Source organism: Balaenoptera acutorostrata, chromosome 3, assembly GCF_949987535.1.
Source record: "Balaenoptera acutorostrata chromosome 3, mBalAcu1.1, whole genome shotgun sequence".
NCBI classification, from domain to species: Eukaryota; Metazoa; Chordata; class Mammalia; order Artiodactyla; family Balaenopteridae; genus Balaenoptera; species Balaenoptera acutorostrata.
This window is the reverse complement of record NC_080066.1, coordinates 16041751-16066705: the sequence shown is the minus strand read 5'-3', so window position 1 is coordinate 16066705 and position 24955 is coordinate 16041751. Positions and strand designations below refer to the sequence as shown.

At 36.3% G+C, this 24955-nt stretch overlaps 1 protein-coding gene across 1 annotated transcript in view; it reads left to right on the top strand.

Moving 5' to 3' along the window:
* The window catches only part of MALRD1 (MAM and LDL receptor class A domain containing 1), a 608926-nt gene that overhangs the window by 229191 nt on the left and 354780 nt on the right, over positions 1–24955 (top strand). Inside the window, exons 23-25 of the mRNA XM_057542012.1 lie at positions 4511–4667; positions 15985–16095; positions 19584–19797. Of these exons, the coding sequence (XP_057397995.1) occupies positions 4511–4667; positions 15985–16095; positions 19584–19797 (482 nt within the window). The remainder of the gene's footprint in view (positions 1–4510; positions 4668–15984; positions 16096–19583; positions 19798–24955) is intronic.

The window sequence follows — 24955 nt, the reverse complement described above, 5'->3', positions numbered from 1 at the left end:
CTTGACAAGCACCAGCTGTCTGGCCCAGGGGCGCATCTATCTCCCACCTCCTGTGGACTGTTAGTTACAAATACATAACGATATAAAAGAGCTTGCACCAGAATGCAAATTTATTCACTGCTTCAATTATCAAGAAAGTCTCACTATGTAAAAAAGTGTCAGCTGATCTGACAGTGTGTGTAACGAATTGATGTGTATTTTTACTGAGGCTTCTTATGTACTTGCAATCCAGGAACATACAGTTTAGTTCAAGGATCTCACTCTGAGTCAGTAAAGGTGTGTTGAAGATTTCTAGCAGGATGGTAGGATCAGATGTGTATTATAAAGGACCAATAAGGTCAAATAGAAACTTTTTTGTTTGTTTGGTCTCTTCTGCAATACTCCAGCAGAGTCTAGAGGGCGTGTGTGGAATTTTGGAGTCCGACAGAGCCGGTTACAAACCTTGGTTGGTGGGGTGGGAGGTTGGAGGGGAAGCATGCCTTGACATTCAAGAAGGAATGTTCCTTTTTCCTTAATTTATATTCTAAAAATCCCACATAAGAACTCTGAGTGTTCCGTCTTATTTAAGAAGCTCCAGCAGTTGGTGGGTCAGACCGTGGAGTTGGTGGGAGGGGCAGGGAGCAGTTGCACATAGCAAGGTTGGTGCACCACAGACATGAGAGTAATACTATGGAAACCCCTAGGAGGATTGTACTGTTGAACAGTTTGTATTTTCTGTTACTCATGAAAGTAATCAAGTTCATGACAACTTTCAGTACCTCATATCCCATCAGGTATGTTATAACAGCCTACATTATCATAATCAATCACAGGCTATATCTCAACCCAAAGGATAAGCCTGAAGAATATGTCCCTTATACTGTACAAGTATTAAAGGTCAGTTGACCTAACTCAAGAATATTTTTATTTGTCCATGCAAGGGTATTTTTTCTTATTAATTTAATTAGGGTGAATACCCAGGAGATTCTCAAATAAGGGGGAAAAATGTCAATTTTTAAATTGCTTAATATGTGTAATATTAAGACTTTAGAAACTGATTTTCCTATGAGGCTTAGGCAACTTTTTTTTAAAATAGCTTGGACTGTAAATCAGATCTCTTTTAATAAATGACTTTTTAATGACTTATACATCATCACCTGGGATCTTTATTTTTGCAACACCTGAGTGTAAAGCACTGCTTTCTTTAAACCTTTACTACTGTGTGGTTTATGATGTGTTTTGTTAGGAAAGGCATATTTCTGTAAAACATCCTACTTCCAGCCCTATATGAGAAATGACAATTTGAAGGCTGGTAGAGAGATGCTGATATTTTATGAGTGACAGCACTGTTAGGTGTGATCATTACTGCTGTGTTCATCCCAGGAGGGCAGTGGATTTCCTTTGCAGGTACATGCTCAGATAATCTCATCTCAGACATAGGCAAGTGTTCGTATAATTCTTCATTTTTCCATTAGGAACCATACATACATCATGTGCCCCCAATTAATGCATAAAAGACGGGCGACCGAATGATATACTTTTACACTAGTACGGTGTTTGTGGGGCAGTGTAAAAACACAAATGCAGTTTTGTTATTTGCATTTTTCAAATTGATTTCCTGGCATGTCTCCCTTTTTTCATTTTCCTTGCAGTTGAAATATATATATTTCAAAGATATATAATTATAAAGAATTGTTTCAGTAATTTATTTTAAATTTATTATTGTGACTGAATTTTCTCAAGTTATACTGTATTGGGGAAATTAAACATTAACATTTTTCATCGTGTAGTTTCTGGGAAATTAGTACAGGGACCTCCAGTTGAAGAACCATTGAGTAGATGCTTTTATCATTACTAGAACTGTGACTTTTAGTCACTTAATTCTTCCATGGTCTCTAACATTGTTCTGTCTTTTTATGTTTTTTTCTCCCCCAGCCTGGAATATATTATTATCAACTTTTTCTGTGTAATTTCATCTGACTCTACAGTTCTGTCACTCCCTTGGTCTATTTATTTCCACATGTGCTGTACTGATTTTAAACTACCTTGTGTATTTTGTTTATCAAGTACTTTTGGAGAGTGTACTGTGAACCAGGCACTGTGTAGGAAACAAAATAGCCATGGCCCCCAAGCAAAGATAAAAACATATTAGCATTTGGGGACATTTCATTCTGTTCTTCCTTGTATGTATGTAGTTATATAATATGTATGTATAAAAACATACACACACTACACACACACACAGGCATTGTTGAACATCTGGCATAGTGCATGACATATAGTAGATAGTAAGTGTAACATTCGTTAAATGGGATGCAAATGTTTTCTCCCATTCACTGGTTGGCCTTGATCATCATATTGATATCTTTGATAAACAGAAATCCTTAATTTGAATACAGTCCTATTTTTTGTATTTCCCCTTATGGATAGTAATCCTTATATATTATTAAAAATTAATTCTCAGTCTCATATCATGAAGATATTGTTACGTATCTTAGGCAAGCTTTGTTGTTTTACCTTTCACATTTCAGGTACATTCTACCTGTAATTTATTATTTTTGAATGCTGTGAAATAGGGGTCAAGGTTTGCTTTTTCCCCACAAGGCTACCTAATTTATTCAATCCACATTGAAAAGATTGTCCTTTCCTTCACTGCTCTGAAGAGCTAAGCTTTTCATAAATCAGATGTATAAATATATGTAGAATTTTCAGGACTCTTTTATCCATTTCTCTGGCCCATTTTTCCATCTTTACTTCAGTACCACCCTGTCTTGATTATTCTACCATTATAATGAATCAGTATCTGATAGAGTAAATTCTCCAACTTTGTTCTCCTTTGTGATAAAATTGGCTATTCTTAGTCCTTTGGATTTCCATATTAAGGTTAGAATCATTGTGTCAATTTTGGGGAAAATATATCTACTAAAATTGTGCTGGATCACAGTGAATCTGTGAACCAATGAATAATTCATGTATTCATCTTTGTTCTCAGCATCTGTGGGGTTCTGGGATATTAAACACACACAAGGAACAAAGCTGGAACTTTTTATTCATTGATACACAATTCAGACAAATTAATATAATAATCCTAGCTCTTAAAAGCAGTCTTAATTCATACCCTGTGTAGTTCACAGGGCACTAAATTCTTTATTAGCAGCAACTAATGACATCAACATAACCACAAATCACAACTACCATTTATTAAATATATAAGATGGGCCAGTACTGTGATAGAAAGTCCACTTATTTTATTTCTAACTCCTAGTAATAACATGGAGCTATCCTGTTTTATAAATGAAGAAACAGATAGGTTCAGAGAGGTTGAATAACCTGCCTAATGTTGCCCGTCTAGTAAGTGCTGAGGTCAGAGGCCAACCCTGCCATGTCTTTTGCCCACAGCACATTCCCAGTGCCTTGGACAAGTAACACTGGAAAGACTGACTCAATAAATACGTGGTGACTGAATGAATACCTCTCTTTCTCTCCATCTATTTTCTATTAATGATTCATGTCTTTCCTCAAAAAAAAATGATAAAACCTTCAAAATGGTTTTAATAAGTAGCAAGTTTAAACTCCATGGTACTAGTATCACATGTGGTGAAAAAGTGGGGTGAAATATAATTAATCAAAGAAATTAAAGAGTGCCAGAATGTCCAAATTTTGAGGAATCACTTCCTTATTGAATATTTCAAAAAGCTGTGTGTTACATAACATGTCTTTAATGTTTTATTGTCTCTTTTTTGAATTGGTAATTAAAGTGGGGGCATAAACTCTATCCCTTATAGCAAGATTACATTGATATTTAAGTGTTTCCATCATTTTTTTCCCTCTCTGGTTTGGAACTAGGGGAAAAAAAAGAAACACTTTAAAAATTATCTACCCACTTAAGCCAAATGATGGAGAGACTTGAGTCCTGATAATAGTGTTTGTGCCCCTGGATCCAACTGTGCCTGAAGCTAGTGTATCCCCCGTACTTTTCAGTTATGTGAACCAATAAATACCCTTCTTTACTTAAAACATTAAAAGGTTATCTACCTGCTTATTAAAATATGTTTAAGTAAAACTGACTTAAATCAATAGATAAAATAAATTTGAACCTGAAAGGCTTTTAGACCAGTGAGTAGAACTCCAAGACAGTTTCCTTTCTCTTTTTCATGCTTTAATTATTTATATTTTTGTTCTTTTTATGCCTCTTCTAAATGTATTCAATGCTTCAATGTCTCATTTTACCCACATTAAAAAAACTCTACAAAACTGATCAGAGTATCAGCAGTATTATTATAAAAAAAAATCAACCAAGTTATTACATATTAGGCCTAATGATTTCAACCTTTACCATAATTTTTGTACATTGTACCAATGGACACATGGATTCAAAATCAAAATAGTAGAATTATTTATGCATCACCATTGTTCTAAAAACGTTGTTATACTTTTAGGACAAATTTTAGAACACTAAAATATGGTTAATGACAAACTGTATGTTATGATTTTCTTTTTTTACCTGATATATGCATCATTCTTTCCCCAGAAATACCGCAGATGGCTGGTACCTGTATGCTGATAGCTCAAATGGAAAGTTTGGTGACATGGCTGACATCCTCACTCCTGTTATTTCACGCACGGGACCAAAATGTACCCTGGTGTTCTGGACTCATATGAACGGTGCCACAGTTGGTTCTCTCCAGGTACTGCTTAGGCAATTGCGTTTTCTGAATTTCTTCTACAAAAATTCATATTGTATAATTTAGTGTTATTAAAATACGTAGTCTGCTAATAAATGAAAATGGGCAGTTATCAACACTTCACTGGTTTGAAAACAGTATGATTGAAAAAAAGCTTTAGTAGAATTGGACCTGAATGGCTAATAGGATTTCTTTAAACTATTCTATTTATGATTATGGTCTTTATTCTGAGGTTGCAGCTTCTATGTAACACTGTTTTACCCTTGAAATATGTCATATAGGTTTCAGTATCAATATTCTGAGAATAACACAATCAAATGAATATACACATTTTGGTGATATTCGGATGTGCCTTCTTGCTGTCTTTGATATAGTGGTGCTACATTCTCCAATATTCTCTTTCAAATTGTTTTTTTGTAAAAAAAAAAAAAAAAGAAATTAAATTATTTCATACTCACAAAAGGTTGCAAGAATCTCACAGACAACTGCATTCTACCTTTCACTCAGAGATTCTGTTTTTTGCCCATTGTCCCAATAACATCTTCTATAGGAAAAATTGAGTTCAATACAGAATTACTTATCACACTCCACTGTTATTTCTTTCTAGTGTCTTTATTTTTTTATTTTTTATTTTTTATAAATTTATTTATTTTTATTTTATTTTTGGCTGCGTTGGGTCTTTGTTGCTGCGTGCGGGCTTTCTCTAGCTGTGGCGAGCAGGGGGGCTACTCTTCGTTACAGTGCACGGGCTTCTCATTGCGGTGGCTTCTCATTGTGGGGCACAGGCTCTAGGCACGCAGGCTTCAGTCGTTGTGGCACGTGGGCTCAGTAGTTGTGGCTCGCAGGCTCTAGAGCTCAGGCTCAGTAGTTGTGGCGCATGGGCTTAGTTGCTCCGTGGCATGTGGGATCTTCCCGGACCAGGGATGGAACCCGTGTCCCCTGCATTGGCAGGTGTATTCTTAACCACTGTGCCACCAGGGAAGTCCCTAGTGTCTTTAAAACTGAAGTAATTCCTTCATTTCCCCTAAACTTTATGATCTTGATACTTTTAAAGGTTATATCCAGTCATTTTGTGAAATGTCCTTCAAATTGGATTTGTTCAATGTTAAGCATTTTTCCCCCTGTAATATCACCAATATTGTATTCTTTTTATTGCATCCCATTGGTTAGTACATGATGTCTGTTGTTCTCAGTACTTTTGTTCCCTTTGTTATCAATAAATATTTTGCGATGAGATATTTTGAGAGTATGTAAAATCCTGATCTCAACTCAATTATACCCACTAATTTTTGCTTCCTTTAGTGTTTTTTGCCACATTAATTTTACTATGATGATTGCCTATTTGTGTCTAACTCCATTATTCTGTCTACATTTGTAGGTTGGTTTTCTCTTGTTAAAAAAATTCTCCATTTATTGATTTATATCAGTGTGGACTCATGGATTCCTATTTTATCCAATTTGTTGTCAACATTATTACTATTTATTGGTTCTTAAGTTGTCCCAGATACAGTTATAGGAGACCCTTTAAACTGATTTCTATGTCTCTTTGACAAGTCCAATCATTCTTTGATCATTTCCTTTCTTTCTGGCCAAGAAGATGTTCCAGACTCATCTTTTTGTTATCCTGTTCCATCCCTGGAGGTAACTATTTTCCAGGGGGTCCTGGTTTCTTTTAGACGACCAAGTTATACGGACAAAACAGAAAGAGGTTCTGCAATTTTAATGCAGATCCCCTAGATCCTGTCTTCCCCTATTAGACATGCCTTATATAATAGATAAGGTTTGTAAGTATATGTATAGACACATCATTTACACAGAGAAGCCAACTCAATTTTGAAGCATCTCCGTTTATACTCTGTTTCATAGCTTACATGACATTTTCCAAGAAGCCATGTCTGAAAAATAAATCCCCAGATTTCAGAATTGTTTACATGAGCAGTTTTAGACCAGGGATATCTCGCCAAAAGCAGCCATAGATAAGGTCTCTCCCCCTGTCAAATAGCATTAATTTGTTTTCCAAGAAGTCTATGTTTAGTATATTTGCAAAGAGATTACACTTGGGCTACCTGCTTTATTTTTCCCCAATAAATAGAAATCGACTGCAGATCAGCTGCTTAACCACTTCTTTCCTAGTAGCTTGATGTAATTTTAATATTAGGTATTTTTTCTCATTTTTTAACTGTCTTATTCTAGGATTTTCCTGGCCATATTAAATATTATTTTCCTCCCCAAATTAGATAAACATATCTTATTTTAAAAATGCTGTTACTTTTTTTTATTGGAAACATGTTAAATTTATAAAGCAATTTTGGAAGAATAGTTTTATTTATTATAGGTGAGACTTCTCACCAAAAACAGTTTAAGAGTAAACTTGTTTGTGTATATGTATGTGTGCATGTTTAATAATCTGAAAGCATCCAAGTAGTCTTGTGGATTGATGTGGCAATTTACCATTTGTGTCGCATTGAGTTTTTAAAAATGGTTTTAGACAAAACAATCAATACAGCTAACTACAGGGTTTGCATCAGAAAAATGAGAATTACTTACCAGGTATATTTTGTGGTTGAGATTAATTATCTGAAATAGGCTTTAATTTTTTCAGAATAAGATTTTGTGTTAGTAGATGAAAAACTATAAAACAACCTTAAAATTTTATAAGTAGTTAATTATCAAATAATTAAAATGGTAATACATATGATCCTTATTTGTGCACAGCTGAGTAAAATAACAAATGTTGCATTACTATGTTGCATGAACACAGTTTTCCTTAGTGATTTGTGTATAGAGCAGTATTCATACAAAGAAGATCTAATTCCTATACATTCTTTTTAGTATCCTTCAAAAATGATTTTTATATTTTTTAGAAATTCTATTTTCTTGACTTTAATAATATGTTGATTCAACTTGAATTCAAGAATTTAGTGACATCTTTGCTAGCCACATACGACTTTTTATATGACTCTAGAAACTCTAGCTCTATAAAAATAACCATTTGCATCTAATTTTTAAAAAACTGATCATGAAAGCATTCAAATTTACCTTCACTTTCAAAAGTCAAAATCTCCCCAAATCCTTTATGTGAGTCATGAATTGGTTATACACATTGTATTGTTAAAAATTAGTGTTGTGAAATAATTAAATACATTATCTAAGTCAGTTATTTTAAAATGTGGAACTCTACTGCTCTTCCCTATTTAATTACTTTCTTTTTTTTTTTTTTTTTTTTTTTTTAATCACACAAAACAATGATTTTATTATGCTCTTCGATTCTGTGGGCCAGGAATTCAGGAAGATCACACCAGAGATGGCTTATATCTACTCCATGATATCTGCATCCTTAGCTGGGATGACTTCCATGGCTGAGGATAACTTGGTGACTGAGGGGGAGGGCTGAAATTATATGGAAGCATCTTCACTCACATGGCTGGAGATTGATGTTGACTGTCACCTGGAACTTCAGCAGAAGCTTTCGACTGGAGTGCTTTCACGTGGTCTCTTCACGTGGTTTGGCTTCTTGTAGTATGATGGCTATGTTCATAGAGAGAGCTTCCTAAGAGTAGGCCCAGAGAACAGTCATTTCAAGGGGGACAAGTGGAAACTTCGTTGCCTTTTGTGACCTTCAAAGTCATCTGACATCACTATTCTATTGGTTAACAGCCATAAATCACCTGATTTAAAGAGACAGACCATAGACACCAGCTCTTGATGTGAGGACTGTCAAATAATTTGAAGGCCATGTTTTAGAATCACCAGAGTCATACTATTAGATTTTTTTTTTTTCAAACATCTTTATTGAAGTATAATTGCCTTACAATAGTGTGTTAGCATCTGCTTTATAACAAAGTGAATCTGTTATACATATACAATATGTTCCCATTTCTCTTCCCTCTTGCATCTCCCTCCCTCCCACCCTCCCCATCCCACCCCTCTAGGTGGTCACAAAGCACCGAGCTGATCTCCCTGTGCTATGCGGCTGCTTCCCACTAGTTATCTATTTTACATTTGGTAGTGTATATATGTCCATGACACTCTCTTACCCTGTCACATCTCACCCCACCCCCTCCCCATATCCTCAAGTCCATTCTCTAGTAGGTCTGTGTCTTTATTCCCGTCTTGCCACTAGGTTCTTCATGGCCTTTTTTTTTTTTTTTCCCTTAGATTCCATATATATGTGTTAGCATACTGTATTTGTTTTTCTCTTTCTGACTTACTTCACTCTGTATGACAGACTCTAACTCCATCCACCTCATTACAAATACCTCCATTTCATTTCTTTTGATGGCTGAGTAATATTCCATTGTATATATGTGCCACATCTTCTTTATCCATTCATCTGTCGATGGACATTTAGGTTGCTTCCATGTCCTGGCTATTGTAAATAGAGCTGCAATGAACATTTTGGTACATGACTCTTTTTGACCTATGGTTTTCTCAGGGTATATGCCCAGTAGTGGGATTGCTGGGTCGTATGGTAGTTCTATTTGTAGTTTTTTAAGGAACCTCCATACTGTTCTCCATAGTGGCTGTATCAATTTACATTCCCACCAACAGTGCAAGAGTGTTCCCTTTCCTCCACACCCTCTCCAGCATTTATTGTTTCTAGATTTTTTGATGATGGCCATTCTGACCGGTGTGAGATGATATCTCATTGTAGTTTTGATTTGCATTTCTCTAATGATTAATGATGTTGAGCATTCTTTCATGTGTCTGTAGGCCATCTGTATATCTTCTTTGGAGAAATGTCTATTTAGATCTTCTGCCCATTTTTGGATTGGGTTGTTTGTTTTTTTGTTATTGAGCTGCATGAGCTGCTTGTAAATCTTGGAGATTAATCCTTTGTCAGTTGCTTCATTTGCAAATATTTTCTCCCATTCTGAGGGTTGTCTTTTGGTCTTGTTTATGGTTTCCTTTGCTGTGCAAAAGCTTTTCAGTTTCATTAGGTCCCATTTGTTTATTTGTGTTCTTATTTCCATTTCTCTGGGAGCTGGGTCAAAAAGAATCTTGCTGTGATGTATGTCATAGAGTGTTCTGCCTATGTTTTCCTCTAAGAGTTTGATAGTGTCTGCCCTTACACTTAGGTCTTTAATCCATTTTGAGTTTATTTTTGTGCATGGTGTCAGGGAGTGTTCTAATTTCATACTTTTACATGTTCCTGTCCAATTTTCCCAGCACCACTTATTGAAGAGGCTGTCTTTTCTCCACTGTATATGCTTGCCTCCTTTATCAAAGATAAGTTGACCATATGTGTGTGGGTTTATCTCTGGGCTTTCTATCCTGTTCCATTGATCTATATTTCTGTTTTTGTGCCAATACCAAACTGTCTTGATTACTGAAGCTTTGTAATATAGTCTGAAGTCAGGGAGCCTGATTCCCCCAGCTCCATTTTTCGTTCTCAAGATTGCTTTGGCTATTCGGGGTCTTTTGTGTTTCCATACAAATTGTGAAATGTTTTGTTCTAGTTCTGTGAAAAATGCCAGTGGTAGTTTGATAGGGATTGCATTGAATCTGTAGATTGCTTTGGGTAGTAGAGACATTTTCACAATGTTGATTCTTCCAATCCAGGAACATGGTATATCTCTCCATCTATTTGTATCATCTTTAATTTCTTTCATCAGTGTCTTATAATTTTCTGCATACAGGTCTTTTGTCTCCTTAGGTAGGTTTATTCCTAGATATTTTATTCTTTTTGTTGCAATGGTAAATGGGAGTGTTTTCTTAATTTCACTTTCAGATTTTTCGTCATTAGTGTATAGAAATGCAAGAGATTTCTGTGCATTAATTTTGTATCCTGCTACTTTACCAAATTCATTGATTAGCTCTAGGAGTTTTGTGGTAGCATCTTTAGGATTCTCTATGTATAGTATCATGTCATCTGCAAATAGTGACAGCTTTACTTCTTCTTTTCCGATTTGGATTCCTTTTATTTCTTCGTCTTCTCTGATTGCTGTGGCTAGGACTTCCAGAACTATGTTGAATAATAGTGGTGAGAGTGGGCAACCCTGTCTTGTTCCTGATCTTAGTGGAAATGGTTTCAGTTTTTCACCATTGAGGACAATGTTGGCTGTGGGTTTGTCATATATGGCCTTTATTATGTTGAGGAAAGTTCCCTCTATGCCTACTTTCTGCAGGGCTTTTATCATAAATGGGTGTTGAATTTTGTCAAAAGCTTTCTCTGCATCTATTGAGATGATCATATGGTTTTTCTCCTTCAATTTGTTAATATGGTGTATCACATTGATTGATTTGCGTATATTGAAGAATCCTTGCATTCCTGGGATAAACCCCACTTGATCATGGTGTATGATCCTTTTAATGTGCTGTTGGATTCTGTTTGCTAGTATTTTGTTGAGGATTTTTGCATCTATGTTCATCAGTGATATTGGCCTGTAGTTTTCTTTCTTTGTGACATCTTTGTCTGGTTTTGGTATCAGGGTGATGGTGGCCTCGTAGAATGAGTTTGGGAGTGTTCCTCCCTCTGCAATATTTTGGAAGAGTTTGAGAAGGATAGGTGTTAGCTCTTCTCTAAATGTTTGATAGAATTCGCCTGTGAAGCCATCTGGTCCTGGGCTTTTGTTTGTTGGAAGGTTTTTAATCACAGTTTCAATTTCAGTGCTTGTGATTGGTCTGTTCATATTTTCTATTTCTTCCTGGTTCAGTCTCGGCAGTTTGTGCATTTCTAAGAATCTGTCCATTTCTTCCAGGTTGTCCATTTTATTGGCATATAGTTGCTTGTAGTAATCTCTCATGATCTTTTGTATTTCTGCAGTGTCAGTGGTTACTTCTCCTTTTTCATTTCTAATTCTATTGATCTGAGTCTTCTCCCTTTTTCTCTTGATGAGTCTGGCTAATGGTTTATCAATTTTGTTTATCTTCTCAAAGAACCAGCTTTTAGTTTCATTGATTTTTGCTATTGTTTCCTTCATTTCTTTTTCATTTATTTCTGACCTGATCTTTATAATTTCTTTCCTTCTGCTGGCTTTGGGGTTTTTTTGTTCTTCTTTCTCTAATTGCTTTAGGTGCAAGGTTAGGTTGTTTATTCGAGATGTTGCCTGTTTCTTGAGGTAGGCTTGTATTGCTATAAACTTCCCTCTTAGCACTGCTTTTGCTGTGTCCCATAGGTTTTGGGTCGTCGTGTCTCCATTGTCATTTGTTTCTAGGTATTTTTTGATTTCCCCTTTGATTTCTTCAGTAATCACTTCGTTATTAAGTAATGTATTGTGTAGCCTCCATGTGTTTGTATTTTTTACATATCTTTTCCTGTAATTGATATCTAGTCTCATAGCGTTGTGGTCGGAAAAGATACTTGATACGATTTCAATTTTCTTAAATTTACCAAGGCTTGATTTGTGACCCAAGATATGATCTATCCTGGAGAATGTTCCATGAGCACTTGAGAAAAATGTGTATTCTGTTGTTTTTGGGTGGAATGTCCTATAAATATCAATTAAGTCCATATTGTTTAATGTATCATTTAAAGCTTGTGTTTCCTTATTTATTTTCATTTTGGATGATCTGTCCATTGGTGAAAGTGGGGTGTTAAAGTCCCCTACTATGATTGTGTTGCTGTCAATTTCCCCTTTTATGGCTGTTAGTATTTGCCTTATGTATTGAGGTGCTCCTATGTTGGGTGCATAAATATTTACAATTGTTATACCTTCCTCTTGGATCGATCCCTTGATCATTATATAGTGTCCTTCTTTGTCTCTTGTAATAGTCTTTATTTTAAAGTCTATTTTGTCTGATATGAGAATTGCTACTCCAGCTTTCTTTTGATTTCCATTTGCATGGAATATCTTTTTCCATCCCCTCACTTTCAGTCTGTATGTGTCCCTAGGTCTGAAGTGGGTCTCTTGTAGACAGCATATGTATGGGTCTTGTTTTTGTATCCATTCAGCCAGCCTGTGTCTTTTGGTGGGAGCATTTAATCCATTTACATTCAAGGTAATTATCGATATGTATGTTCCTATTCCCATTTTCTTAAATGTATTGGGTTTGTTATTGTAGGTGTTTTCCTTCTCTTGTGTTTCTTGCCTAGAGAATTTCCTTTAGCATTTGTTGTAAAGCTGGTTTGGTGGTGCTGAACTCTCTCAGCTTTTGCTTGTCTGTAAAGGTTTTAATTTCTCCATCGAATCTGAATGAGATCCTTGCTGGGTAGAGTAATCTTGGTTGTAGGTTTTTCTCCTTCATGACTTTAAGTATATCCTGCCACTCCCTTCTGGCTTGCAGAGTTTCTGCTGAGAGATCAGATGTTAACCTTATGGGGATTCCCTTGTGTGTTATTTGTTTTTTTTCCCTTGCTGCCTTTAATATGTTTTCCTTATATTTAATTTTTGACAGTTTGATTAATATGTGTCTTGGCGTGTTCCTCCTTGGGTTTATCCTGTATGGGACTCTCTGTGCTTCCAGGACTTGATTAACTATTTCCTTTCCCATATTAGGGAAGTTTTCAACTATAATCTCTTCAAAAATTTTCTCAGTCCCTTTCTTTTTCTCTTCTTCTTCTGGTACCCCTATAATTCGAATGTTGGCACGTTTAATGTTGTCCCAGAGGTCCCTGAGACTGTCCTCAGTTCTTTTCATTCTTTTTTCTTTATCCTGCTCTGTAGTAGTTATTTCCACCATTTTATCTTCCAGGTCACTTATCCTTTCTTCTGCCTCAGTTATTCTACTATTGATCCCATCTAGAGTATTTTTAATTTCATTTATTGTGTTTTTCATCATTGCTTGGTTCCTCTTTAGTTCTTCTACATCCTTGTTAAATGTTTCTTGCATTTTGTCTATTCTATTTCCAAGATTTTGGATCATCCTTACTATCATTATTCTGAATTCTTTTTCAGGTAGACTACCTATTTCCTCTTCATTTGTTAAGTCCAGTGTGTTTTGAGCCTGCTCCTTCATCTGCTGTGTGTTTTTCTGTCGTCTCATTTTGCCTATCTTACTGTGTTTGGGGTCTCCTTTTCACAGGCTGCAGGTTCGTAGTTCCCGTTGTTTTTGGTATCTGTCCCCAGCGGCTAAGGTTGGTTCAGTGGGTTGTGTAGGCTTCCTGGTGGAGGGAACTAGTGCCTGAGTTCTGGTGGATGAGGCTAGATCTTGTCTTTCTGGTGGGCACGTCCACGTCTGGTGGTGTATTTTGGGGTGTCTGTGGCCTTATTATGATTTTAGGCAGCCTCTCTGCCAATGGATGGGGTTGTGTTCCTGTCTAGCTAGTTGTTTGGCATAGGATGTCCAGCACTGTAGCTTGCTGGTCGTTGAGTGAAGCTGGGTCTTGATGTTGAGATGGAGATCTCTGGGAGATTTTTGCCGTTTGGTATTACGTGGAGCTGGGAGGTCTCTTGTGGACCAGTGTTCTGAAGTTGGCTCTCCCACCTCAGAGGCACGGCCCTGATGCCTGGCTGGAGCACCAAGAGCCTTTCGTCCACACGGCTCAGAGTAAAAGGGAGAAAAAATAGAAAGAAAGAAAGAAAGAGGCTATAATATAGTGAAGTAAAATAAAGCTATTGTAAAGCAAAGCTATACAGACAAAATCTCACCCAGAAGCATATACATATACACTCACTAAAAAAAGGAAAAGGGGAAAAATTAATATCTCCTGCTCCCAGAGTCCACCTCCTGAATTTGGGATGATTCGTTGTCTATTCAGGTATTCCACAGATGCAGGCACATCAAGTTGTTTGTGGAGCTTTAATCCGCTGCTTCTGAGGCTGCTGGGAGAGATTTCCCCTTCTCTTCCCTGTTCGCACAGCTCCTGGGGTTCAGCTTTGGATTTGGACCCGCCTCTGCGTGTAGGTCGCCTGAGGGCGTCTGTTCCCCGCCCAGACAGGACGGGGTTAAAGGAGCAGCTGCTTCGGGGGCTCTGGCTCACCCAGGCCGCGGGGAGGGAGCGGTACGGAGGAGGCGGGGCGAGCCTGCAGCGGCCGAGGCCGGCGTGACGTTGCACCAGCTCGAGGCGCGCAGTGCGTTCTCCCGGGGATGTTGTCCCCGGATCCCGGGACCCTGGCAGTGGCGGGCTGCACAGGCTCCCGGGAGGGGAGGTGTGGAGAGTGACCTGTGCTCGCACACAGGATTTTTGGAGGCGGCAGCAGCAGCCCCAGCGTCTCACGCCTGTCTCTGGGGTCCGCGCTGATCGCCGTGGCTTGCGCCCTTCTCTGGAGTTCGTTTAGGCGGCGCTCTGAATCCCCTCTCCTTGCGCGCAGCGAAACAAAGAGGCAAGAAAAAGTCTCTTGCCTCTTCGGCAGCTGCAGACCTTTTCCCGGTCTCCCTCCCGGCTAGCTGTGGTGCGCCAACCCCTTCAGGCTGTGTTCACGCCGCCAGCCCCAGTCCTCTCCCTGCGATCCGACCGCAGCCCGAGCCTCAGCTCCCAGCCCCGCCCGCCCCGGCGGGGGAGCAGACAAGCCTCTCGGGCTGGTGAGCGCCGCTCGGCGCCGAGCCTCTGTGCGGGAGTCTCTCCGATTTTCCCTCTGCGCCCCTGTTGCTGTGGGATCCGCGCTGATAGCCGCGGCTCGCGCCCTTCTCTGGAGTTCGTTTAGGCGGCGCTCTGAATCCCCTCTCCTTGCCCGCCGCGAAACAAAGAGGCAAGAAAAAGACTCTTGCCTCTTCGGCAGCCGCAGACTTTTTCCCGGACTCCCTCCGGGCTAGCTGTGGTGCGCTAACCCCTTCAGGCTGTGTTCACGCCGCCAGCCCCAGTCCTCTCCCCTAATTACTTTCTTGATGGCTCATTTTGTGTCATTCTAAAAGAGGAGCCATGATAATTTGTCTGCTGAGATGAGTCTCAATTTCCCTTTAGAATGAGGGTCCAGTAGTACTGGTAAGAGTTTGTTGGGTGGGGAGCTCTTGCTGGCTTAGATGAGTAGGTGCCCACTCACATCACCCATATGTGCTGTTGGAATTGAATGGACTCCCATTGTAACATCACCATCCCCACTGAACCTAATGTCATTCTCAAAACTGTGTTTAGTAAATAATTCTGTGCTTTTCATGTGACTACATGAATATTATTTAATATTGAGACTTCCAATTGTTCTTGCTGTCAGATTTTTAAAAACTAAGGTAGTTAAGAGTTCTTAATCCAATGGTGCCCAGTTAACTTCAGACTTGACTGACAGATATTCATGCACAACTTTATTACACAAAGCTCATGAGGTACCCTGGGGGCACAGTGCTGTTCTAGAAAACAAAGACATCTAATGAAAAATGTCTGAGCTTTTCTCTCAGGGATTCATGTTGATATTAAAATGAAAAAAAATTACTGGGAGAATTCTACATGTTTAGAATTTGTCAAGGTAAAATATTTCAAAACTTCTTACTTGATTTATCTCTGCAGGTACTCAGCAAGAAAGACAATGTTACTTCTAAACTGTGGGCTCAAAGAGGACAGCAAGGTGCACAGTGGAAAAAAATAGAGGTGTTTTTAGGCGTTCATTCCCATATACAGGTTTGTAATCCAAGTATTTAGGTGATGATTGAGTTTTGTTGATTCTTTAATTTTAATTTATTTCCTCTACCCCTTGTCTTCTTGTCTCTCTTTCCCTTTCTGATGTGCTGTATGAACGTTTGCCACTCCATACAGCATTTTCCATAAGGAATTTGCGGTTCTGAAATGCCCTAATTTTTTTTCCCAAAGAGGCAACCATTTTTCTAGGAACATCTCATTTTAGTGACAACCATCTCCTGCCTCCACAATTAGCCTCCTACATATTAAGAACACCTCCCACTATTTTGCAAATATATTCTCAGAGACTGCAGAGTAATTACATTAGTTTATTTCAAACCCAATTAAAGAGACCTTTGAAAGCACGCTATATTGTTGAACCTTATTAGAGAAAACAGATTTACTTGACTGAAAAATATTTTCAGAGGCACAAAATTGGGTGATGCTGTATTTGTCTTCATGTAGATTGCAATAATATTAGGAGGATAAGACCTAAAAATAAAGGAAAAGAACAAGTAATACATAGAATAAAAGGTTTAAACTGAAAGTAATTATGTGCCAAAATATTTAGTGTGAATTTTATTTTTTTATGGATTATCAGGAAAACAGGAGCTCCATGGATGTGTGTGTTTTTTGCTTTTGGAGTTTTTGTTTGTTTTGTTTTGTTTTGTTTTTGGCAGAAGGGGTGTTTATTGGAAGGTAAAGCTTAGCTATTAAGATTTAAGATTAGATAAGGGAGAGTGGGAATCCAGAGCCATTTATGTCAGAGAACATTTTCTTAGTCATAACAGCACAGGGCTTAATTCCTTGAATTTAGAGCCACTTATCTATAGATACAAGGTATAATATCTTTGCTAATTATACAGAGGACTGGAAATGCAATATGTAGCGAGAGTAACCAAATCAGCTGTGAATATTCAGTAACTGTATCTACAATCACATGCCATATCTGATAGATCAGCCCCTTTCAACTCCACTGGAAGCACAGGCTAGATACAGCTGTTTAAAGGCACTGATACAACAATATCCCCAATTTCTTAGAATGTTAGCTATAATAAATCCCATATATTTTTGACCTCTTGCTGGGACCCAGTTTTCTTATGGGTCATTTGTAGATAATTTAGGAAATGGATAAGAAGTAAGTTCAACCTGAAGAAGAAAAGATTGGACAGCAATTTAGTGGCCTTGCACAGTATGAAATTTATCATTAAGAGGATTCCACCTGTTTAACCTCCAAGACCTTTTAACTGAGGGAAGAAGAATCATCAGCAAGAACGTGCAGAAGGCTGTGCTGCTGCCAGGCATTGGCTTCCACTTCCGGCAGTGAATTCTTAACTAGTCTGTGCAAGTAGAATATTTGCATGGTAAAATCATGTTCAAAACAACATTAAGAGGGATTTAAGCAGAGGAATCGATTATTAATTTAGCCTTTCTGAAATTTAATTTTTCACATATTGAAATTTGAAGAGAAATATGCCCATGTTGTTTGAGTCTTAAAATGAAATATTAATGGTTTCTGAATATTTGATGTTTAATGTGATTCATTCATTCCTTCAGTAAAAACATATCAAGAACCTACTATGTGCAAGCATATTACTACGCACTGGAGAAATAGTGGTGAGACACACATACTATCCATGGTTCTTCCATTTTTACAGTATCAGTCCCTTTAGCCTCAGAAACATGAGTGCCTTTAACCCTTGAGTAAAAGTATACAGCACTGGGTAGTTTTCAGAGTTATATTTGGGAACCCCCAATTTAAACATAACATTTAATTATAATAATTTTTATAACTAGAGCAATCACATACCTGGCACTTACTAAGTGCTAAGTTCTGTTCTATGAACAAAAAATTTACTCCTGTAACTGTATGAGGTACCTAACTTTATTACCTGCATTTTATAGATTAGGCACAGAAATACCTAGAACTTGGGTAACTTGCCCTACTTATATAACTACAATGGCAGTGATACGCTTTAAACACAGGCAGGTCATCTACAAGTCCATAATACAAATGCTATGCTCTATTGCTTCCTAAATTTTACAAAATGATTGACCCAGCTTTTATTTTACCGGAAAAAAATATATCATAATTGCTCTTGAAAAAAAGTTTCATCACGTTCAGTATTAAAATCTATGGAATCTTAACCAACATCGTGTGGCATTGGATTATCTGATTTCTTAATCACAGAGCATTGCCTCACAGATTTAAATTAAATGTTCAGATATATCCAGATAATACAGTACCTTTTTCAATTTCTGTATCCATGTTTTTCTTGGGCTCAATTTTCTTATAAAAGAGTTGTAGTCATTATTCTTTCTAGTTTCACCTTGTCTTAATCACATCCAAGCTCTTAATCTATCTTACAAATTTATTTTTCTTTTCCATCACATCTGTTCTGAAGAAAAAAAAATGTATGCCTTTTATGTAAATTTGATACATGAATTTATATAAAAATTGTACGTTTATTTGCTTTTTTTAAATAATGTGAAAGGCATGATTTTCAGTTATTCTATTCTCTCATCTTAAAAGGAAAACAACTAGGTTTTCATACAATAGTATAAAAGCATAACACATCTTAAGGAAAAACTAATTACTTCTTTCAAGAAAAATAGTTGTTTAGATTTGGTAAAAAGATGTTTGGAAGTTTGATGACAATAACTATTCTGTATAAAAATCATGGAGGTAAATAGGTATTTCTTGTTAACGCATCTCTAATTGTCCTAAATTTACTTTAAAATATATGAATATTTCTTATGTTAACACACAAATACATATTTAGCTTGCAGACAAATTCAATAGAAGCTGTCTGAATTAGTTTCACTTTGGAAACTTTAGTGAGTCCTGTGACTATTTTTCATCAGTTCTATCAAAGTCTGTAGAAGTGGGATCTCACTGTCCAGCAGTGGCACACAGGAGAATTTCATTCATCACATACATTAATCAAAGGCAAATCACAATCATTTCAAGTCCAAAGATGTGGCCAATTTAAAAAATTCATAGGTTTGAGGTTAGACATGTTTTCGATTTCAAATAGTTGAGTTGAACATATCAGAGGAATGGCAAGAAGTGGATGAAATAAAGTAAAAGATATGCTTGCATCTTCTGTCTCTTGGTGCATTCCGTCACCTGGTTGACCTCCTGCTTCCACGTGTGATGGGGCTGTCAGAAGTGAGCAGGTCTTGTTTGGGGTCTGAGAGTTGCAGAGGCTGCAGTGGTAGGTGACTCCTGCCCGTTTCTTAGGCCCTGTATCCTAAAAATCTAGACAAGAGACAGTGATGTTGCCACTTCCACATTCTTTGCCTGTTGAGTGTGGTAGAGATCTTCGATATCCCTCAAACTTCCTGGGTCAGTTTCATCGTAGTGATTATGGGGTCATTTTTATCAGATTCAAGCCCTTAAGTTCTGTACTGTATTTACTCTTTGCCCCAAGTTTTGAATTCTTGATGGACGAGTCAACTGATATTGGCTTTATTTTTTTTTTTTAAAGATTGTCTTCAGGGCAAAACGTGGTATCAGTTACATAGGAGATGTAGCAGTGGATGATATTTCCTTTCAAGATTGTTCCCCCCTACTTAGCGCAGACAGAACGTGTACGGCTCAAGAATTCACATGCGCGAACAAGCACTGCATTGCCAGGGACAAGCTGTGTGATTTTGTGAACGATTGTGCTGATAATTCAGATGAGACTCCTTTCATCTGTGGTGAGTGGAAGTGTTCTGTCTCCTTACTTTTGCCTTTGTCTCCCACAACCTTCCTCTGTGCAATGGGTTCATTGATGAAAAATACAGAGTATATATAACTCAGCAGCCAAGGCAGGTAAGGTGATTTAACCACTTAAATACATTCCTTTCTCCCTCTCAATACTTAATTTAGAACCGAAAGTCATTTAAAACTAATCAATGGCTTTCTGTTTGTATGTGAAGAATTGGAGATTAACTGGAAAACAGGTGTCTTCAAAGACAAACAGAATGCAAACAAGTATTTTCCATATGAAATAAATTTGGGGAAAGAAGGCAAGCAAAACGTCCATCAACGGCAACTCATGCAAGGTTGACAAGCCTTTGTGCTTTGACGGATTTCAGGGAGTTGTCATTCCCTTGGGTCAATTATGAGCTGGGATAAGTGTCTAAAAAAACAAAAAAATCAATATCCAGATAATGTATAAAATAGACAATGTGATCTCCTAAGGGAAATACATATCAGCTGTGTAATATTGTTACAAGAGATCATAATAAACGGCACCTATTAAAATATCCTTAGCTAAATGGGCCATATGTGCTCATTCAGGGAAGTCTGTAAAATCATGGAACACTGTGTTGTTGCCTCATTTCATTGCAAATGAGGTGAATACAAATTGTCAAGAATTAAGGTTGACAAATTATTCCACTATTACCAATAATAATTTCTGAGCTAGCGTATTACAGTTTGATCTCTTTTTTGCCTCTTGAAACCAAATCTGGAATCACAAGAACAACATCAGTATAATAAGAGCTCACATTTACGTAGAACTTTTAACTTTCAAAGCCCTTCTATCTACTAATCTCCACTTGATCTTCGCAGAAACCTGACAGGTAAGTGGGCCAGATATTATTAGTGCATTCCATGGATAAAGCTGATGAACAAGAGTGGCTAAGATTTGTTCAAATTTCATAAAACTGGTACTGACAGTGTTGATCCCAGTTTCCAAGTACTTTGATTTATGATTCACTGCTTTGCCCAAGCTACCATACCACCTCTGTGTACAACTGAATCTTAGGAAAACCAAAAAAGTTGTAGATGTAGAAATCCTGTGTATATCCAATAACTATTTGTTTCTTCAAGTGTGGATTATATCTTATAATATCAATTATTACTATTATATGAACCAAGCAAAACTGTTTCGCTAATCTTGTATTCTGTATTAATTTTTACCTTTATCTTATGAATATTTTTGCTGAGTTTTTAGTTATTTTCTGCATCAAATGCTTCTACATTTTATTCATTGCCATTTTCATTTGAGTATCTCACAAATCTATTAGGTTATCAGTCGAACAGAACAGATATTATGCTTTTGAATTTTATTTGTCATGTTGCCAACTTATCTCTTTCCCAAGATGTGATTTAATGCAATTTTTTAGTGTTTAAAGTATTTTATTTCTGGCTAAATTTTCCTTGAACTCTTTGTATTTAGATAATAACTTTGCAAATATTTCTAGGAATCCTCTATCTGTGTTTGGGAGGGTATACTAATATACTAAGAAGGTCAGAGAAATGTACTGAAATTTATTGTCTTGGTAGTTCTTTTGTATGGAAAATAAAGACAAAATTAATTACAAGTCCTTGGAGGGAAAGTTTTATCAGAAGGTGCTTTCTGGTGAACTGATTACCAAATCACTGTAGTATTTGAATGGGGCTGTGATATCAGTAATACTGGAGCAAGAGAGATGAATTAGTTCCCGATATTATATAAGAAGAAGAAAATTTTTTCAGCTCCTTAGAACAAATAAACAACCAAAAAGTTAGAACAAACCTTAAAAGTAACCCACATTTTAATATTGGTTCTTATTACATGAATATGATTTATTTATATATAACACTGCTTATTTTATTATGTATTTAAAAATTCAATTGTATTCCTATGTTAATGGTTTTAAATATTTTAATTATAGAGTGGCTAGAACCTGCTATATGAATTATGAGTGCTATTATTTTTCCTGCATATACTATAAACTTTGATGTTTAATTAGACCCAGAAGAATAGGAAGAAAAACTTTTAAAAAAAAATCACCATAGCAACTGATCTCAGAAGTTTGGCTGACAACCAACCAAGAATTTAGGCTTACGTTTCATGATCTTTGGAACTTGTGTGAGGTTTTTTTTGTTTGTTTTGGGGTTTTTTTGTGTGTGTGTGAGAAGTCTTAGTAAAGGCTGAACATGTATCACAACTCTAAAAAAAGTCTAAAATATCATTTGGTATAAATACACCACCTAGGAATAGAAGAAAGAATGAAACTGCTGAGCTCTTTGTAAAGGCATAGACTGTCTCTGACAAAGGAAAAGAAAATAATCCTTTAAAAAACAAAAGTACCTGTGGCTTTAATTTTCTGTAGACCAATATAGGCTCAGAAAGCAAGATTTGGCAGAAAGATTAAACTGTTTTTTTTTTTTTTGCTTTATAATATAAATATAGCTAAAATATAGGACATAGTCAAAAAGAAAGTGATTTGTGTATCTGAGAAATCTGAAATCTTAGTTGAACATATTTTGCGATTGGTATAGAGGCTCCTTTGGCAAACAATCATATTTTTGTTTCTCTGTACTTTCCAATTAGCATATTTATTGGTGATACACAAGAGTATCTCAGGCATGCTCAAAATAATTTAATTCTGCACTGTGATTAGTAAGGATGCAGGATATTTGACCAGAATAATTAGTAAGGAATCTGAACCTAATGGGCACATGTAATACTGTATTTCCCAACTGCAGACATCTATTTCAAGTACACACAGAATATATGTTATTAAGCACTAAGCAAACTTCAATAATTTTAAATGGATTAAAATGACATGGATTACATCTTTTGAATTAGGCTGGAAATCAGTTGTAAGACAAAAGCTAGAAAATTCCCTGTTAGTTAGAAGACACTTTTAATAACCTATCTCCCCACCAAAAAAATTACAGTAAAATTAGAAAATATTTTAAATAAATAATAATAATAATAGTGCATTAAAAACCCTGTGGTATTTAGTTAAGAAAATGCGTAGTGAAAAATTTATATACTTAAATCCTTACCAAAGAAATTAATTAGCTGATAATACAAATTAATGGAATAGAACACAAATGTCAGAGAGAGAGGATTTGGAAAGACTGATAACATTTTCAAGACCCTGTCAAGAATGATCAAGAGAAATTGAGAAGACAAAAATATCAAATTAATTTAACATATATTTACTGAAAAGGTATATGTCAAGCAGTGTTTGAGACATCTAGTGTACATCCATAAATGAAACAGACAAAAATCATATTACCCATTCTCCTGTGTTAAACAGAAAATATTCTCTCTCCCTCTACACACACACACATACACACACACAGAATATCCATGTGTGTGTGTTTGTGTATATGTATATTACAGAGTTTGTCAGAAGGTGATAAGTGATACATTTTCTATGAGAAAATATAGAATAAGTTAAAGGAGATGAAAAATGGAGGGAGAGCAAATAGCAATATTAGGGAGCTTGATGAGGATAGGCCTGATGAAAGATATTTAAACAATTTTTTTTCATTTTACTTATTTATTCCCCCCACCAGTTTTACTGAGATATGATTAACATAACAACCCTGTATAAGTTTAAGGTATACATCATTGTGACTTATTTATATTGCGAAATGATTACCACAATAAGTTTAGTGGTAATCCATTAACATCCATTTTCTCATATAGGTACAAAAAAATAAAAAGAGGAAAAAAATGTTTTTTCCCTTGAAATGAGGACTCTTAGGATCTAATCTCTTTCAAATATACCATACAGCAGTGCTAACTATAGTCATCATGTTGTACATTACAGCCCTAGTGCTTATTTATCTTATAGCTGGAAGTGTGTACCTTTGGACTCCCTTCATCTAATTCCCCCTCCTGGGCAAATTCTTGAAGGAGATCTGGGACTTAGCCAATACTTGTTATTTTCTTTCTTTCTTTCTTTTTTTAAATTATAGCCATCCTAGTGTGTATGAAGTAGAATCTCATTGTGGTTTTGATTTGTCCTTCCCTAATGACTATAATGTTAATCATCTTTTCTTGTGCTTATTGGCCATTTGTATATGTTCTTTGGAGAACTGTCAAAGTTCTTTGTGCTTTTCTTTACAGGATTGTGTGTTTTTTATTGTAGAGTTGTAAGAGTTATTTATATATTCTGGATATTAAGCCCTTATCATATGTATGATTTGCAAATATCTTCTCTCATTCTGGAGGCTGTCTTTTAAACTTTTCAATAGAATTTATTTTTTAAAGGAGTTGTAGGTTCACAGCAGAACTTAATCCCCACACATGCACAGCCCCCCCAAGACTATTATGTCCCCAACCAGAGTGGTGATTTGTTACACGGGAGATGTCATTATCACCACAGTCCATAGTTTACGTTAGGGTTCCCTCTCGGTGAAAGAACATGTGATTAACAATAAATCAAACTCTTATACTCAGTTACTTATAGTAACCTTGCTAAAGTCATTACAAATATTTTTAAACACATTTTTTCCTATTGGATGAATGTTTTTAAAAATATCATTTTTTAATGTTACATCAATGTGCAATTTAACACTGCTGAAAAATTATCTAAACTCAGTTACTCAAATCTTGGTCTAGAGACAAACAGCATTTCTGTCAGAAGTCAGGCCCCACCCCAGACTTAATCATAAACTGCATTTTAACAAGTATATGTGCACTAAAATTTGAGAAGCAATCATCTAAACAATACAAACATTTGAAAAAGTTTTCTGGTGAGAAGGAAGAGCTCTTATTTTATTTGTTGTTTCCTTATTGACATATACAAATATATCAGGATTTTAATAGGGGCAATAATTAGCTTTTTAAATATTAAAAATGATTCTGTGTATATTTTCTTAATGAATTTAATTGAACCATTTATAGTTAAGTCAAAATTTAATGCCTACGTATGTATTTAATTGCCTGATATAATTTATTGGCAATTTTAAGAAGTTTTAAAGAATTGACGTTTATGCATTTATTCAGCAAATATTTATTGAGCATCTACTATGTGCGAGGGTTTGTTCTAGTTACTAAGAATAATGCTGTGGACAGTACAGACAAATTTCCTGCTCTCATGGAGCTTGCATTATGTTTGGTGGTAGTGGAAGGGGACA